Raw genomic sequence first — 20,315 nt, 5'->3', positions numbered from 1 at the left:
GAATTTGAGGGAGGGAGTACAAATTAGATTTAGTCATAATTGGGAAAATGTTATTGGAGTGGTTCTTTTCATTCCTCTATTTTCTTTCTTTTTTTTTTTTAATTTAAATTCAATTTAGTTAACATAAAGTATATTACTAGTTTCAGAGGCAGAATTTAGGGATTCATCAGTTGCATGTAATACCCAGTGCTCATTACATAAAGTGCCCTCCTTAATGCCCATTACCCAGTTATCCCATCCTCCCACCCCCCGCCCCCTCCAGCAACCCTCAGTTTGCTCCCTGTAGTCAAGAGTCTCTTATGGTTTGCCTCCCTCTCTGTTTTTATCTCTTTTTTCCTTCCCTTCCCCTATGTCCAACTGTTTTATTTCTTAAGTTCCACATTTGAGTGAAATCATACGGTATTTGTCTTTCTCTGACTTATTTCACTTAGCATAATACCTTCTAGTTCCGTCCACGTCATTGCACATGGCAAGATTTCATTCTTTTTGATGGCTAAGTAATATTCAAACATTAACACCATGTCTCCAATCGTGTAATCAGTTATTTACTATCACTAAAAAATGATTATAGATAGATTAAATTAGTTGTTGAAGGGTAAGAAATGCAATTACTACTCCATCCTGTTTATGCTTTTCTTCCTCCCTTCTTAGGTTAACAAGTGCTTTGTCCTAAAATGGATCAAAATATTCTTTTCTTTCTTCATCTTCTTATTTATTTATTTATTTATTTATTTTTTGGACAATATGAGGGTTTTGGAAATAGAGATATTAGGCTATTACTTATTTAAAAAAAAAATTCTTAGACTGAACTCAGGAATGTAATCTTTCAGATCTGACTGGGCATAACCTTTTATATAAAAATGTCTTCAGCAATAAACTAGAGTCAAGGTTAGGTTTGGGATGGTGAGGTTTTTCTGTTTGTTTTGTTTTAAACCATATCTTTCCAAAATGGAGGATAATGCTAGGCTTTAAGATTCTTTTCATTTGTAATAAATGAAACCTATTCTAACATTGCCAAAAAAAAAAAAGAATTTCTGAGAATTCATTTGGCCACCTTAACAATGGTAAGGTTGAATTTAATATGACATGTACAGATATAAGTCATTATATTAATAGAGATTTCTGCCATGGAGAATTATAAATTGAAGTGAGAAAACACAGTTGTTAAAACCAATAGAGGAAAAGTCTTTTAAGACATTCTTAACTGTGGGCATCTTGATTTATTAGGTGAGCAAAATGAATACATTTGCCATCATGCAGATTTTCCAAGGACTATGTGGTGGTGTTTTGTGTATTTTGATATCTAGCCCATGTTTCACTTTGACTGCTTTGACTGGATACTCTGTAGGAAAGTTTGCATCTTTTGCATGAATCTGGTTTTACTTTCCTCTTTTAAATTTGGACCTTACATTTAGTGTAATCCGATCTATTGTATGGATAGTTACTAAAAAAATCTACAGAACTCCATTTAGAATTAATTTATAATTTTGATTTTAAACTTTTCAAGTTTTATATATGCGTACATGTTCTCATGCATGTGCACACATGTGCTCATACCTGTATGCACACACATTTATATTTTACTTCTTTTCATAGCATTTGGCAGCCCTAGGGAAGTTCCTAATTCTTTTTCTGTCCGTAGGCAATTTTTTTAAACTCAGTGGTATTTCTAACCTCTGAAAGAACATGTACATACATTCAGGAAATAACTATGAAATTTGTTTGTGATCAAGTACATATTTTATCAATGGGTCGATAAAAGGAATCATGATTTTTTTTTTTTTAAGATTTTATTTATTTTTTTGAGAGAGAGACAGCGAGAGACAACATGAGTGAGGAGAAGGTCAGAGGGAGACGCAGACTCACCATGGAGCTGGGAGCCTGATGCGGGACTCGATCCCGGGACTCCAGGATCATGACCTGAGCTGAAGGCAGTCGCTTAACCAACTGAGCCACCCAGGCGCCCAGGAATCATGATTTCTAATGATCATATAATGAGAAGCTAAAATTATTTTTAGAAGTTGAATTTTTTTTTTCAGTATTTTATTCCAATTTCTACCCTGTGAAGAGAAGGAGATACTGTGAAGAGAGTGCACATTGTTCTCTACTAGACATGCACAGATATAGGTTTTATTTTATTTTATTTTTTAAATATTTTTATTTATTTATTTGACAGACAGAAGTCATAAGTAGGCACAGAGGCAGGCAGAGAGAGATGGAGAAGCAGGCTCCCTGCTGAGCAGAGAGCCGGATGTGGGGCTTGATCCCAGGACCCTGAGATCATGACCCGAGCTGAAGGCAGAGACTTTAACCCATTGAGCCAACCAGGCGCCCCCAGATATAGGTTTTAAAGCCAAAGAATTCTCTCTGTGAGGTGACTGGGGATGCTTGGAGTTAGGCATCATTTTGGGTGCTGCAGTGTCAACTGAGGAAGTTTTCTTTGTAACTCTTTAGTGTCATTTATGGGTGAATAAAAATAGAAATTGAGGTGCTTAGTAGCTTCCAAATATTCTCATCTTTTTTTTTTTTTAAGATTTTATTTATTTATTTGACAGAGATCACAAGTAGGCAGAGAGGCAGGCAGAGAGAGAGAAAGGAGGAAGCAGGCTCCCTGCTGAGCAGAGAGCCCATTATGGGGCTCCATCCCAGGACCCTGAGATTATGGCCTGAGCTGAAGGCAGAGGCTTACCCACTGAGCCACCCAGGTGTCCTATTCTCATCTTCTTAATTCTTACTGCTTTTGAAAGTATGTTTGCCATCTTATTTTAATGATTAGTATAGTTATACTGTACTAATCCTCTAAATTCCTTAAGATCCATATATGTTACCCCATTTTATTGGTGGGAAATCTGAGAAATTACTTGTTCAAGGTCACATAGCTAGTAAGTAACCATGCTCTGAAGGCAACACAATGTGTACATAAATCAAAATCCTAACACAAAAAAGAAGAAATGATTTTTAATTTTAAAGATTTGTTTTTGTCCTAAAAGCAAACTTAAATATAGCTAATAATTTTTTATTTAAATTCAATTAATTAACATATAGTGTATTATTTGTTTCAGAGGTAGAGTTTAGTGATTCATCAGTCTTAAACACTTAGTGCTCATTATATCACGTAACCTCCTTAATGTCCATCACCAAATGACCCCGTTCCCCTCCAGCAACCCTGGAAGTTTGTCTCCCTCTCTGATTTCTTCTTTTGCTTTTCCTTCCTTTCTCCTTTGCTCCTCTGTTTTATTTCTTAAATTCCACATGTGAGTGAAACCATATGATAATTGTCTTTCTCTGATTGACTTATTTCTACAGCCAATTAATACAAATATGTAATGCATTATAACTGTCCAGAGTTGTGCTGAATACTTTATTCCTTGTTACCCCTATATCTAAGTTAGCTCTTAGTAGATATTTCCTTATATTAAACATAAAATCTCACCCATAAACCAAGACAGTCTTTTGATTATCATATCATGTATATTTCAGAAAACAGTAATTATTTTAAGTATCTACCAGCTAATGATCCCTTCATGTTCAGAAAATTACATGGTTATAATGATATTTTTCATAATAATAGGATGCCCATTAAAATGAGAAAATGTTTTGGGTGTAAGCCAAAATCTACTTCGTTTATTTTAGCATTTTAAAATAATTCAGATTTGAGCACTTAAATAACCTACCAAACCCTGATTTCTTTTCTTTTCTTTTTTTTTTTTTAAGATTTTATTTATTTATTTGACAGACAGAGATCACAAGTAGGCAGAGAGGCAGGCAGAGAGAGGGGGGAAGCAGGCTCCCTGGAGAGCAAAGAGCCCGATGCGGGGTTCGATCCCAGGATCCTGGGATCACAACCTGAGCCGAAGGCAGAGGCTTTAACCCACTGAGCCACCCAGGTGCCCCCAAACCCTGATTTCTTAATAGACAAGTTCTTTTAGGCAGACCCCCTGCCCCCTTTTTAAAAAATGTCTGTATCATTTCTTTTTAGCCTTTATAGTATTTCTAATTCCTTGGTTAATGTTAAACCGTTTAAATCTTTTTTTTTTTTTAAGATTTTATTTATTTATTTGACAGACAGAGATCACAAGTAGGCAGAGAAGCAGGCAGAGAGAGAGGAGGAAGCAGGCTCCCTGCTGAACAGAAGCCCAATGTGGGGCTTGATCCCAGGACCTGGGATCATGACCTGAGCTAAAGGCAGAGGCTTTAACCCACTGAGCCACCCAGGCACCCCTAATGTTAAACAGTTTAAAGAATAGTCTTCATTTTTCCTACACACAGAGAGGTGTATTAGTTGAAAGAAGGTAATTTTCCTTTTTAAAGGGACACACACTCTCCACTTTTTTATTAAAGGTTTAGATCATTTCTTTTTAGTCTTCATGGTATTTCTATTTTTTTTTTATTGTTATTAAACAGTTTAAGGAGCAGTTAACTCATTTTCTCATATACAAGGTAACATGCATGTTACCTGTGAAGGAAAAGTAATTTGGCCTCGTATGACCCGGGAATTTTGGTTCTGGGTTTTTTCTTTTTTTTTTTTTTTTCTGAACTATTTATAAGTTTTGGAAAACAAATTCTTGAATTGTGTTTGGAGAATACAGATAAAGATAGTAATAGATTTCCCTCTCTGAATCAGATAAATTAGTTGACAATTGATGGGTGAGTGGATTTGTATGTAATGAAAACACTGAATTTAGAGCCAGGAGTCATATGTTCTGCCTCTCGCTTTGACAGGCACTAGTTGAATGCTCTGGGCAAGTCAATTGAGTCCTTTTGCTTCTGAATATTAAAAAACCCCAACATTCTCATGATAAACTCACTCTCTGTATTTTATTTTATTTTATTTTATTTTTTTGGTGTTTTATTTTTAAACTCTGAGGATTTAAGTTGAAATGAGAATGCTTAAAAATCTCTTAAAATGAATGTTTATACCTAATTCTAATTTATTAAATTCCTAAGTGTTTTATAAAGAGCAAAACATTTACTCTGCTTTTAAAATGCCTGGGGTTCTGAAAAGTCTATTCTAGATATTTCCAAACATCATGTAATAAAGAGATAGATTTATAGTATATGCAAAGTGTTCTATATATATAGGTACATTATATGGTTGCATTACCCACACAGCAGAGGGGATGCAGGTTCAATGTTAAAGTCCTGGCAGATATTGATGTTTTTAGTAATTTTAGTGAAATACGTAATTTTTAGCAATTTTGGATTCCTCTACCAGAACTGAAAAACCGAGGGAATGAGCTCTTTATTATGACTCTTCTGAAAGATTCAAGAATAAATTATACATATTTGATCTTTTCCAATTAGTATGGAAGACAATGAAAAATTGGATATTTAGTCTCAAGATTCAGTTTACAGTTTAAATTTTCATATTTTGAAAGGCAGCCTATCTTGGCTTTTTTTTTTTTTTTTTAAAGATTTTATTTATTTGACAGAGAGAGATCACAAGTAGAGAGAGAGGGAGAGAGAGAGAGGAGGAAGCAGGCTCACCGCCTAGCAGAGAGCCCGATATGGGACTCGATCCCAAGACCCTGAGATCATGACCTGAGCTGAAGGCAGAGGCTTAACCCACTGAGCCACCCAGGCAGCCCCTATCTTGGCTTCTTAAGCATTTGTGTTGACAGTTAATATGAAAATTTAAAAGTTCATGTAATTCTTTATAATTCTACGAAGAAAGCCTAGGAGTTCTAAGAATCCATAATTGCATACTTCATATCAAAGTTATTTCATCTCTTGAAATGATATTACTTGACAGCCTTTTCCTGAATTATCATATAATTTTTTTTTAAAGATTTTATTTATTTATTGACAGACAGAGATCACAAGTAGGCAGAGAGGCAGGCAGAGAGAGAGGAAGGGAAGCAGGCTCCCTGCTGAGCAGAGAGCCAGACGCGGGGCTCGATCCCAGGACCCTGGGATCATGACCTGAGCCGAAGGCAGAGGCTTTAACCCACTGAGCCACCCAGGTGCCCCTATCATATAAATTTTTATTAGAATTGAAAATATATATGATGTACAATATTATGTCTAAATTATGAATTAGATTATCTTTAGAAATCATGTTATTAGAGAAAATATGTATACATCGTGTTCATTTAGCATTAGGTAGAAATAAATATGACTAGACTAAACATTTAGAATTAATGCTTCTAACGTTTAACATCTTAACATGTTCACTTATTTATTAAAAATAATAGTAAGCTGGCACTTGGACTATAAAATAGTAACAGCTTTCTTCCCTAAGACCTTTTCAAGGTGTTTAAAAGTAAAACAGTCATAATATAGTATTGTACTGGCCTATTTTTTATTTTCTACAACATAAAAACATAGCCAGATACAGACACACATGCATACAAACTTAAAGTGTGGAACTCATTCAGCATGGTATACGTTTTTCATTCTTTTCTCTTATATAAGTTTACATTGGAAGATGTGATGAGTAAAAAAGGCTAAAATCGCCTATAGATAATCTGATAGAGCTTGGACAACAATTGTATCTCCATTTTTAAATAGAAATGATCATAATTTTTACTTTATAGGGTTATTGTGAGGATCTTTGTCATCTGTAGTTTAGAACATCTGGTATATAACGATAGTCACACAATGTTAGCTATTACTATTATTCATTGGTGAACATATTAAAGATACTTGTGTGAACCTATTTATAGCATAGTTTATAAATGTAGAAAACTACAAACAACCTAAATATACAATTTTATATATATATATATATATATATATATATATATATATATATATATATATATATATATATATATTTATTTATGGTTCATCTATTTAACCATATTTAAAAAATAATATCTTGCCTTGAAAAATGATATAGATACATACTTATTGGGGTGGATAGATGCCCAAAATATATGGATAGTGAAAAAAGCAGCATGAAGCATATGATCCCTTTTTATAAAAAGAAAAAAAGAAACAAAATGCTAAAAATTTTAACAAATTGCTAAAGGCCAAGTATAGACTAGTATGAAATTATAAAATTGCTGTAAGGGGCCCCAAAAGGGAAGCTCTCATTCACTCCACAAACTTCACTGGTACTTACAAGATAGACTAAGGACAAGACTAGAGAGAGACTTAAGGTACAAACCTGAGGAAGGGAGCAGTTTGTACTTCGGCTAAGGCTCCAAGCCTTGGTTCTTCTCCCCTACAGAACAAAACCTAAAGATGCTAGGACAAAACCCCTTCTTTGGGTAAGGGAATAGATAAAATAACCTTTTTGGGGAAGGGGCAGAAAACAACGAGAGAGATAGTCGAAGGAGGAAAGCCTGGTTCTTGATACCAGGGATAGACAGCCTAGCTATAATGGTAGAAGCAATGGCTAAACCAGAGCAATAAAGAATATCTCTACCTTCCCACCATTAAAGACCAGTCAGCATCAATAAACAAGTGTCAAAAGTGTGTGAGTGAGTCAATAACAAGGAGAGAGACCTCTGAACCCAGGCTCTGAGAAAAAGCCTAAAGCTGTGGGTGGAACAAGAACACTGAAAAAGAAAGCATCCAACAGCCTAGCTGCTACCCTAAGCACAAGGTAATGCTAGACGAATTTTAAGCTGGTAGGTTGCTGAGGTTAACCGTAGCACAATAAAACACAGAACAGCTCAGCTTCTGACTAGACTGATTCAATTCCACACACTAAAGTTGTAGCAGAAAAGGTATGCCCATTCTCAGGCATAAAAAGTATTTACCTCAGTCTGCTCTTACACAGGATGTATAACTTTTAACCAAAAATTACAAGACAAAGAAGAAACAAGAAAAACAACAATACATTGTTATTAGACAAACCAGTCAACAGAATCAGAGTCAGATATGATCCAAATATTGGACCTGTCAGATGTAGTTTGAAATAACTATAAATAATATGTTAAAGACTCATGAGAACAAAGTGGACATGTACTAACAAAGAGGCAATATCAGCAGAGAGTTGGAAACTATAAGAATCAAATGGAAATGTTAGTAATGAAAAATATGGTATCAGAGATGAAGAATTCCTTTCATGGGTCCACCAACCAGTAGACTTCACAAAATTGAGGGGAAAATCAGTAAATGTGAAGACACATCATACTCATATAGACCGCAAAAGTAAAATATACTGCTGGTGGTAGGGGGTACCCAGGGCATCCAAGAGTTGTAGGGCATTTCAAATGATCTAATACATGAAAAGAGAATCCTAGAAGGAAAGAAGAGGCGAGGGTGAGATGGGGACATGGGACAGAAAAAACATTTCAAGATCTAATGGCTGCTTTTCAAAGAATAATTAAAGACCTCAGATCACAGCTTCAAGAATCTCAAAGAGCACTAGGTAGGATGGTACCCCTATCCTCCAAAAACCAAACACACATATACACTGAGCTACATAATACTCAAACTACTGTAAACAAAAGATAAGTAGAAAATGTTCAAGGCAGCCAGAAGAAAAAGATAGGTTAGATACAGAGGAACAAAGATAAGAATTACAGCAGGCTTCTCATGAGAAATTATGCAAGCCAGAACACCATGGAATGATATTTTTAAAGTGTTGAAAGAATTAAAACAAAAATATCTTTCAAAACTAAAGGACACATTGAAACAACCCAAAACGATTCATCAGCAGCTTACCTGTACTACAATTTGGAGCTACACAAAAACTTGGGAAGGGCTGGAAATGGAACAAGGGAAGGTAAATGTAAAATAAATTTTGTTCTTTTAAAAAATTGCTTTAGAAGATAATTAACTGTCTAAATGTAAAGTAGTAGCCATGTATTATAAATTTATAGGATACATTAAAATATATGGCATTAGCACGAAGGATGGGAGAAAGAATTCAGAATACTGCCATAAGGCTTTTAGATGACATACAGTGTAATATTATTTGAAGGTGCACTGTGACAAAAGAAACATTTTAAACCCAAGGACAATTACCGAAAAAGAAATATAAGCAATAAGACAATAGCACATATAAAATGGAATCATAGAAATAATCCAAAAAAAGGCAAAGAAAGAACAACAAAGAACAGATGGTGAAAGTAGAGAGCTGACAAGATGATAGGTTTTAAGTCAACCATATCAATGATTACATGAAATTAATAAAATATAAATGGTCTTAATGTAAACCCATCAATTGAAAGAAAGATTATAACTGGTAAAAAAGCAAGAACACAATTATATGTATCTACAAGAAAGTCACTTTAAATGTAAAGACTTGGAAAGATTTAAATTAAAATAATGGGAAAAGATATACAATGCAAAGAGTGATCAAAAGAAAGCTGGAATAATATTGAAATTAGGTGATGTAGATTTAAGAACCAGGAATATTTTACAGTGATAAAGGATATTCTAAGGATAAAGAGATCAATTCACCAATAAGACATAAAATATGTGTATGTAGCTGAAAATAGAACCTCTAAAAATATGAGGCAAACACTGGGAAATTTGAAGGAGGAAATAGACAATGCACAAATATTTGGATATTTCGGCAGTCTCCTCAGTAATCAGTAGAACAAGTAGACCTTAAAATTAGTAAGACCTTAACATAGAAGACTTTCACAATGTTACTAAACAACTTGACCCTATTAACATTTATGAATATTCCATCCCCAAACAGCTTAATTATGCATTCTTTTCAAATACACATGGAATGTGCACCAGGATACACCATACCCTGGATCAGGAAATTAACAATTTTCTTAAAAGTGGAAATCATACAAAGAATGTTTTCTAGATTAATGAAATTAAATTAGAAATCAGCAGTGAGAAATATCTGACAAATTCCCAAATATTTAGAAGTGAAACAATATACTTTTAAATAGTTCATGGGTCAAAGAGGAAGTCACAAAGGAAATTAGGAAACATCTTAAATTGAATAAGATTTTTTAAAAATCAAAATATACAGGTTTCAGGTAAAGCAGGAGCTGGGACTCTTTAACATTAAGTGCTTATAGAAGAGAAAAAACAGGAGTTACAGAAAAATCAATAGCACTAAATGCTTACAGTAGAAAAGAAAAGGCAAGGATTCAAGATAAATTCATAGTATTAAATGCTTATAGTAGAAAAGAAAAGATCTTTTCAAGTCAGTAATCTAACATTTTACCTTAAGGTAGTAAAAGAAGAGCAAATTAAACCCAAGTCAAATAGAAGGAAGAAATAATAAAGATAAAAGCAGAAATCAATGAAATTCATTATTATACTAAAGATCCTGGCAGGAAAGCAAGAAGAAGAAAGGTCATATGGGTTAGAAGGGAAGAAATAAGTGTCTGTATTCATAGCATGATTTTTTTATGTAGAAAATTGTTTATTTAAAAATGGGGGATGGAGACTGTTGAAATATTAATGTCATAAAGGACAAGGGAAGACTGTTGGAAATATTCCAAGTTAAAGGATACTGAAAAGACAGGACAAGTAAATTCAATGTACCTGTTCCTAGGTCACGAGGGAAAATGCTCTAAAAGAAATGAATAGGTCAACTAACAAATTAAAATATGGGCAGACTAGACAAGATATTATAGCAATCTAAAATTATGAAGGTGGTAACTACACTGCTGTTATGTAAGAGAATTCTCTTAGTCTGTAGGAAATACCTTGAGGGTAAAGGACCATGATATATGTAACTTACCCTAAACCCCCAAATGGTTCAGGAAAAAAATTATATAGAAAGAGAGCATAAATGCAGAGGACAAAGCGAATGGGGGCTAGGATCTCGTGGGTAAAGAGTTCAGTTCTTCCTGTGCTACTTTTGTTTTTGCAACTTTATAAGCTTGATTTTTTTTTTTTTAAGTTCTTAAAAGGTTTTTCAAAAATGGCAAAAGAAGAAGGCCATTACACTTGAAGAGAAACTGCTTTTCTCCCAGTAGGAAATTGTGAGGGATTAGGTAAGGTCTGCTTATAGGAAAGAGAATGTTTGCTTGCTTTTTGCTATAAAACACGATTCCGCAAACTCAATATTCCTCTCCTGGAATGCAGCTCTCCTTGTGTGCAGCTATCCATCTAGGCCCTCTGTGTCGCCCTCCCGTGAGCGTGAGCGCATGCAGACCTGTAGATGATCGTGCTCCTGGCTGTGCTAGAAGTCAAGTCCCTTTTCTCTGACCCAGGCATCCCAAGTCTTCTTCCAGCATCCCTGGAAAAGTAACAGGCCAGCTCTTTTGATTGAAAGGGTAAAATCAAATCCTAGACCCGGTGGTCTAGTTCTGTGAATATGTCTTCCTTGTCCCTATTTTCTGTTCTTTTTCTGACACTGAATTCTTGGCCAGGAATCCTTTTCCCATATCACCTCCCCAAACCTTCCACATTCTTTTGGTATTCACCTTCCAGTTCTACTTGTAGCTTAGTAATCTCTCCTCCTTGCTCAGAAGATTGTTGTTTTTTTCCCCTGCTCATTAGTCATCTCTCCTTCCCTTTCTTTCTTTCCTCCATTTCTTTTCTCTCTTCATCCATTTTTCTTCTTATCCCCATTCTCTCCTTCCCTTTCTTTCTCCTATTTTAATGTAATCAGATTGAATACGTGAAACTTCTGATTAGACTGTGTCTGTGGGAGCAGACCATTTACTCCTGTATAGAGCCAAGAGGATTTATTTATGTATTTCTGGTTGACTGGTTCTTATTAAGAGCCACTAGTTTTTTAAACCCTTATTGCAGTTATAGCTTTATTTTAGGTTACTGTACTGTTTCCACAGATTGAAAATACTAAAAAGGATCACAGAATTTTTAGGGTTGAAAGAGTCCTAGAAATCATTAGGGGAAAACCCCTTCATTTTCCTAAAGAGAATAAGTCATGGTTAGTGATCATTATCGCTTCCCAAGGACTCATAACACTATTCTTTTTTTTTTTTAATATTTTATTTATTTATTTGACAGAGAAATCACAAGTAAGCAGAGAGGCAGACAGAGAGAGAGGAGGAAGCAGGCTCCCCGCTGAGCAGAGAGCCTGATGTGGGGCTCGATCCCAGGACCTTGAGATCATGACCTGAGCCCAAAGCAGAGGCTTAACCCACTGAGCCACCCAGGCGCCCCTCATAATACTATTCTTATTGCTGCTTCTCACTATGGTTATAAATGATTATAATTTTTTCACACTGCCTTAAACTTTTATTTCATGTACTGGTAATATTTATTGGAGGTAGCAATCATAAAATTAACATTTGGATTACCATTAATAAGTTACTTATTGTAAGCATGTGCATTTTGTGAAAAACTGTTGGGCCAGATTCAACCTTTGTGCCGTAATTATGTTTGAAAGCATGATTCTCAAAATATCTAATTTTAAGAGGATTGTACCTCTCCTCATTAGAATCTGATCTATTAAGTTAGTTATAAAATCTTTCCCTTGGAAAATGAGGGTACACATCAAGGTGATTCTACACAATGGATTCTAGAACCAGATTTCCTGTATCCAAATCCTATCCCTGCCACTTGCTAGAATAATGGCCTGGGTTATATTATTTAACCTCTGTGTGTTCTGATTCCTCATTTGTAAAATGGGAATATGGTACCTGTCTCATGGATTGCTGGGAGATTAAATGAATAGATAATGTAAAGTTCTTAAAAGAGTGCCTAGGACAAAATAAATGGTACATATTTTAACAAACACTATTGATTAGTGAAAGATGGCTAATAGGCTATGGTAGTTTCCATTTAACTTGTCAGTGTAAGTAAGAGAATACTTAATGCAGGTTATCAGCTTCAGAGGATTGCTCTACTCCTCTTTATATTTTAAAGGTTTTTTTTTTTCCCTCTTAGAGCTTATTCCCACTAAAGAATTCTTTTCATCACTGCCTATCACCATATTGTTTTCTTCTACACAGTATTCTTTGTGTTTTGTATGTGTTACATGTTGTGTGTTCTGTGTGTGTGTGTTCTGTTTTTTTAACAATTTGATGTGATAATTCCATTATTAGTGGCTTTTAAATAATTCCATGAGACTGTGCTACACAAATGAGAGTAGGTAAATATTTTAGATGTATCCTTACAGAAGCTATGGCATATAACCTTATACCTTAGTTATATATTTCCACTTTATCCAGTTTTAACCAACATTCATATATGATCCTTTTCTAGATTATGGTTGATTAAAAGTACTAGACCATATAAAGACAAGTGTGACCATACGTTGCTTTTAAGAAAAAAAAATGATCGCCCAGTAACGTGGTCTAAGTAAAATGTTCTCTTTTTTAATTATGTAGTCCTCCTCGCCATCCTCATCACAGCCTCATTCTAGCCACTGCAGAACGAAGGCCTCATCATTGTGTCACCATGCATCCCTGCCCTGGGTCAAACGTAACCATGTAGGCCCTGCAAAAGCTACCAGTCCATCTCTCCGTCTTCGTCGCTGGCGACCCTTCTTACGCCTACCATCTATGGGTCTCCATTCTGTTGTAAGTGTAGTCAATCTTCCATCTCTTCTTCCAGTGACAAGGATAGTCCATTTTTTTCCTTACACTTCTTCAGTCTTCAAAGTGCTTTTCTCTTGGTTCACTCAACCATTAGCTTTTTTCCCCCCAATAAGATTGCAAGCATACCTCTATGCTTTGCAGTCTAGCTTGACTTTCACCAGTGCCTCGGTGAACATTCATCTTCCCACTCCATATCCCGCCAGCATTAGGATGCCTGCCTTTTGATGAATACTGATCGACATTCATGACAATGTTTAAGTTCCTGTCTGTTGTTAAAGTGAATATGTATTCTCTTAACCTTCATCTCTCTGATTTCATTTAGTTGACCCAGGTCAACAAATGCTGTGTACCTTCTGCGTTCTTTGCCATCTCTTTATTTTTTTTCATGTTTCTGAACATGACTATAGTCTCTTGTCATGCTCTGGGGTCACTTTACTTACTCTATCCTTAACCTAATCCTTCATGGTGTAGGGTGTTCATCTAAGCTATTTTATTCCCTGAGGTGTCTCAGGTACTTGGTTTAATCTTGATCCAATCTTCCCTACCTATTCAGTTTCTAAAGATCTTTTTCCAAGTAGGAGGTGAAGATTTTCTCCTTGAGAATTGCTTCCCACAAATTTTATGATTTCTCCTTCTTAGGTTGATAATATTAAAAACTATTAAAAAGTACATTTGTTCTTAAAATCTTGCCAATTATCTTAAATGTTGAGGTTGATGATGGAATTCTAATAATTCTCATGATTGAAATAAATTGTAGGGTTAGGCAACTCCAGCTCTTTTCTTTCTGATGTCTTTTAGATTGTTAATAGCAATGACTGTGGTTTGGCAGAGTCTACCTAGAAATGCTGTATCTGAAAGATTTGATGTATGCTATCCATTTATAAGAAACTTGATGCTTCTGGAAATCCTAACTTTTGAAGCCAGAGGAAGTCTGATTCCTCATACATTTAATGCTAAACAAATTAAAAGGTGTCAAACATTCTTTCTTTCCCTTTATTTACTCTTCCAGAGCTAGACACAAACTGTGAAGTAGTCTTGACATGTTTCCTTAAATATCTGTTTCTACCAAATGTCAGTATGGTCATCAAAATAGCCTTTCATTTATGCTGAGTATCAGTCAATAAACTGCTGTCTATTTCATTTTCCTCATTGGATCACAACATGCATTTGCCATTTTTATTCATTTATCGATTTAATATTTGTTGCTTCCCTACTGTGCCATACACTGTTTGGCATAGTAGGAGATAAAAGGTGAATTGATCAGAGTAAAACCCCAATTTTGTAAGTTCTATCTTGGGCAAAATTGATTCTAAATATGATTGATTCCTTAGTACTTTTAAAATATTCTAAATATAAGTGAACATATCATAAAATTGGTGTTTCCAGTTTTATATGATGTTACATAATTTTGATCTTCACTCTCCATATTAATTCTGATGCTTTATAGCTTCATAAGTATTTTCATAGCATAGTATGGATTCTAAACTACCCCACCTGAGTTTGAAACCAGATTCTATCACCTACTAGCTGTTAAACTGTTTTCTTGAGAATAAATGAGTATATTATCTGTCTCATAGAGTTTACATGATGATGAGTTGGTCAGTACTTTGAAGGCACTTAAAACAGTGCCAGTGCCTACAAGTATAAATTAAATTTAAAATGTTATTTTCAACAATTTGAAATTTATATTTAGTATTTAATTTATTTCTAATTGATTTGTTATATTATTTTTAGTTGTCAGAAATAATAATAATACATGTTGTATTGTAAATTAGGGACCTTTGTAAAAAAAATATATATATATATAAAATAAGCATAGGCAACATTATCCAGTCTATAGCTTCCGGATTCTGCCTTCTTGGTCATGTTTTGAAATGGAAGACTTTGACTTTATTGGTCTTGTTTGAAGTGGAACAATTTTGAAGCAGTTGGATAATTGCAGATTTCAGACTCTCAGACTAATGAATCTGATCAAAGGGAAAGGCTCACAATAGGTACCAAGGTTCTGTGGAAAGCTTAGAAGTTTTGAGCTTTACTTACCTTTTATAATAATAGTTTGAAGACTTTTCATGCCCTCTTTAGAGCTGTATATTTTTAGTATGCACTGTTGAATAAAAGGTATAATGACTCACCATTATGAGTCACTAGCATTAGTGATTTCTTATATTTGTGATAATGTAGTATTAATATTGCAAAGTTACATAATGCTTTCATAGCACTTAACAATTTACAAAATACTTTCATGCATTTCATTTAAACTTTAAAACAGATTTAAAAACCTAGTGTACATAGGGTCTGATACATATTCAGGTCTCTGACCCCACTTATACTCCTTTTTCCTCTAGCATGGTTGTATTTACTAACAAAATATGAAAAATAGAAGCTATAAGATGTATTATTTTTTTAAGAAGAGATGGTGTTAAAATAGTTTATAATTTTTGAAAATTAAAATACTTGATATCCTGTTGGAGAATTGTCTTAAATTGAGTAAATGAGTAATGAGTAAAACAAAACTCTTTTCTAGTTGGGTAAAAAATCATTTCTAGCATTTTTTTGTTACAGACTGAATTTATACTTTGTAGAATTGCCTAGGTTTAGCCTTGAAAAATTGGATTCTCTTCCGGTCATTAGTAAAACAAGGATATTGGATTTCAGTGATCAGTAATATTTTTTGATTCTCTGACCAGGAAAGTAAGGGAACTCATTACCACTATCTTTAAATATTTGAAGAAATATCATGTTCAAGAGGGATTAGACTTTTTCTAAGACCATGGAAAACACTGGGAGACATATATTAGTCTCAGTATGAAGGATAACTCCAGCAAAACTGTCCAAAGACGAAATGGACTGCCTCAGAACCTAGTGGCAGTCCCCTGTTCTAGGGGCCACTGCAAATGGGGCTGCGCGGGGGAGGAGGCTACTACTGGAGCAGCAGCAAAAGTAGATCATTTTGATTCCTACCAACAGTGGAATTCTTTCATTTTCAATTGAAGTTAGGAATACCTAGTTTGCCATATTAATGTTATGTTGAGATTCTCCCATTCATAAATGGAAGGAAATAATCTCGGCAGAATAATATGAGATTAGATGAGTCCCTCTATCTGTACGTGTTTTAGAAATATTCAGTAAATCCAAAATAGTAATGTTTATTCTGTCGCTTTCAATTTTTTGCATCTGAACACTTCTTAAAGCTGTTGTTAGAAAACAACTTAAAATTACAAAATTATCTGAAGGTGAAAAAGGTATAAACTTTATATTTTAGACACTATTGTGTTACAGGATGTTAATATGAGATGTGATTTGACTTATGCCTTTTTAAAATATTTGCCTCTAAAATTTCTGCTTGTATTTAACAGTGATTGTATTTTATTCCAGACCATTTAAGATTTGATATATAGCAAACACACAGTGTTAACTGGGCAGTTTACTGCATACCATAGTGCTATTTAATCATGTATTGATTTTAGGTAACTTATTTACATTTCTAAGAAATGTAGCAGATATTGCTTAATGCAAATCGAATTTGGTAAACTAAAAAAAAGAAAACAAAAAAAACCTAGGTGTAATTTTAATTTCAAGTAGTTCACTAAGAAAGCAGGCAAAAAATCATAGGTTATAGTTAATTGCATTTTATTTGCTTTTATCTCTCCCCCCCCCTTTACTCTTTTGGGCTAGTTTCCTGCATTTATTCATTTTTAAATTTTTTGAATCTATGATGAACAATGAGACTTGTTTTATTCTAAGACTTTATTACATTTTTCAAAAAAGATTATCAAGTTCAAATCATTAAGAATTCACTTTCTTGATGTCTTAAAATTTAGCTTGGAAGGAGTTTAACTCTTACACTATTAATTTTTTTAAACTTTGTTATTTCAAATATCAAAAATTAGACAAATGAGTTCATGCATTCATTTCATTCAGCAAGTATGCATTGTGTATCTACTATGTTTCAGGCGTTGTGCTAGGCACCAGCGCTTCTGAGGTTGAACAATATTAAAGGTTCTTAGATCAGTTGAGATTAAGAACGATATGCTTTTATTCGGTGTTTTCCTGGTTGATGTCCTGAGGTCATTGTCATAAATGTCGTTGTGTTCATTCTTTGTCTACCATATCAAAGATTAATAAACTTTGAATTATATTGGTTAAATGTTCTCTCATATCATTTCATATTTGTATGTATTTACATGTACTTCATTGATTTGACTACTAACATGCATCATATGTATTTTTCCCTCCTATTTCAGGCACCAAGTATAGATGAAAAAGTAGATCTTCATTTTATTGCATTAGTTCATGTAGATGGGCATCTCTATGAATTAGGTAAGAACTATTTAAATTTACTCTGGGGAGGGAAATGATAAGTGGGAAAGTCTCTATGATTCATAGGACTGTTGATGTTTATTGTGTTTAATATTAATTGCCCTATAACATTGAATAGACATAATGAAAGTTTTCCATTTAAGATTTTTTACTAGAAAAAAATAAAATTTTTTTGATGTTTAAATAAATTACAATTCAAGAAAGTATGCATACCTCCTTTGTATTTCAAGCAGGGCAGGAAAGTAAAAATCATAGGAAACTCCTATACATCACTTCAGCTTTCTTTACTAAATTATTAAGTTAGTTATCATCAACATCTGGATGAACTATCTTGATCTGGAAACAACTTTTAAAATATATTCATAAAGACTAATTTTTGTAATCACTAATGAGTATCACTAGTTTTTAGGTTTTTGTACTATCTCTGTGTTGCATCTGATTTTTTATAACTTTACAGGAGTCTCTGTTTTCTGGCAACACTTCCCTAAGGCATATGTCAAAGTAGTCGTGATTAATTATTTGGCATTTTGGCCTAAACCTGCACTTATTTTTTAGAAATTTAACTGTAGGTAGGCTATTTTGGAGAGTTTTGGAGGAGATCCTCATAATTTTAATCGATCCATTCAGATATAACAAACTTATTATGATTCTTTAATGGCTGGTATATGGTACTTATTGTGAGTATTGTGAGTCCTTCTTGTCCTTTTCCATGAGACTTTCTTCTTAGGTTAAAAAAAGCCAAATAAGGGGTGCCTAGGTAGCTGAGTCAGTTAAGCATCTGATCCTTGGTCTTCAGCTCAGGTCTCAATCTCAGGATTGTGAATTCAAACCCTGCTTTGGGCTCCATTCTGGGCAAGGAGCCTACTTGAAAAATAAATAAAAGGAAAGAAAAGAAATTAATTCAATTTAAAAAATTTTTAAAAAGCCAAATAAAAAGAGAAGTCTTTTTTTCAATTTCTAGGTACCATGATTTTTAGTTCTCTTTCTTCTTACTTGCTGTCTATGTATTAACTTGCCACTTTGATTTTCCTCAGCTTATTTAAAAGCATAAGAATTCTGAAAGAACTTCTGTGACTCTAAATGAGGTCCATAAAATTTAGATAGATTTTATGTTTGGAATATAACAACAGAATAATACACTTAATTAAAAAGAAATGGCTCAGGACGTCTGGGTGGCTCAGTGGGTTAAAGCCTCTGCCTTTGGCTCGGGTCATGATCTCGGCGTCCTGGGATCGAGTCCCACATCGGACTCCTTGCTCGGCAGGGAGCCTGCTTCTCCCTCTGCCTGCCATTCTGTCTGCCTGTGCTCGCTCTCTCTCCCTCTCTCTCTCTGAAGAAAAAAAAAAAAGAAATGGCTCTATTAAAGGGGACAAGGAAGGTAAAGAACTTAATTTTGGAGAAATTTACAACCCCGTGGGCTTTGTACAGTAGTAGAGTGATCTGAGTTGGAATCAAACTGAAATGAAAAGAACACATTGTTACGGACACATACGACAGACCTGCAAGGCAGTGTGGAAGACCAGCTTTGTGAATTCAGTCTACAAAAGTCTGTATCTAGAGATAAGATGTAATAGTGATCAGGGATTTCACGCATCTGCCTGATTGCAGGAAGCTGAGTTCCTTCTCTGAATTTTGAACAATAAAGAATAACTAGTGGGAAGGGAAGTAAAGAGAGTGCTGAGACTTGCCAGACACATTTTGTTTTTCTTTAAGAAAGTACACTTAGGAAAGGCTAGAGAAACGGTAAATATGAGCCGTAACCAGAAACTATGGAAATGATGATGACTTTCCAAATGAGAGACTTATCAGTAGAACAAACAGTAACATCAGAAAGATATTTAGCAAGAAGAAATCTCTGATCATCTTAATGGGAAGGCATTGACTAACGCATTTGGTTAGCTAGCTCCCTGAGCTCAGAGGCTGGGAAGGACAGTTAGAAGGGAAGATGTATATCAAGAGTAAGCTACCTAGGAAGAATGGTTTTCTTGTAGCATGCCAAGATCAGTACAAAAGGATTTTAAAATTGGTTTGAACACCAGAAAAGGAAGACCAGCAGAAAAGAAAGACAACTACTGAGGTCTTGCTGGTCAGGTGTTCAGGTGTTCTTTAGTAAGAAGAATGATCACGGCTGATAGAGAATCGGAGCCTTTGGGGGATTACGTTCTTTAAATGAGTTTAAAGAATTTCAGAGTTCTAAAGAATAGCAGTAATCTTTTAGATGCTATAGAGAACAAGGTACAGGACAAATTAAAATGGGCAGTTGCTGATTCACTGCAAGGGAGATTGGCAGTAACGCTGACGCGAATTCCTAATAAATTCTAAAGGAATGTTGAGCAAGAAGACTATTGAGTTAGTGAATAGAAAACAGTGACTAAGAGAACAGCATAGGTTTTTAAGAAAAAAAAATCATTTTGAAGTAGCCTTATTTGTTTAAAAATAAGGCTATGTGATTGTAGACATGTGCAAGTTAATTCCTACAGGACAATTATTCAACAAAGGATACTGGGTATCTTTAATATATTTATTCCCTACTAAATTGTAAAGTTGATTGATGAAAAGAACTGAATTACTCATCTTTTTGTTATCAACCCTTCCTTTTCTTTAGGGCTT

General features: G+C 34.4%; 1 protein-coding gene across 3 annotated transcripts in view; it reads left to right on the top strand.

Annotated features, from left to right (window-relative positions):
- UCHL3 (ubiquitin C-terminal hydrolase L3) overlaps window positions 1-20,315 on the top strand; it is a 48,582-nt gene that overhangs the window by 23,484 nt on the left and 4,783 nt on the right. For 2 of the 3 annotated variants that reach the window (XM_032864243.1, XM_032864242.1), the window contains exons 7-8: window positions 13,176-13,367; window positions 17,630-17,705. In XM_032864243.1, coding sequence (XP_032720134.1) covers window positions 13,176-13,367; window positions 17,630-17,705 — 268 coding nt within the window. The remainder of the gene's footprint in view (window positions 1-13,175; window positions 13,368-17,629; window positions 17,706-20,315) is intronic. The other variant, XM_032864244.1, reaches the window with a different exon arrangement.

This window comes from Lontra canadensis, unplaced genomic scaffold, assembly GCF_010015895.1.
Source record: "Lontra canadensis isolate GAN:19392208 unplaced genomic scaffold, GSC_riverotter_1.0 scaffold26, whole genome shotgun sequence".
Lineage (NCBI taxonomy): Eukaryota > Metazoa > Chordata > Mammalia > Carnivora > Mustelidae > Lontra > Lontra canadensis.
This window is presented reverse-complemented; position numbering and strand designations above follow the sequence as displayed.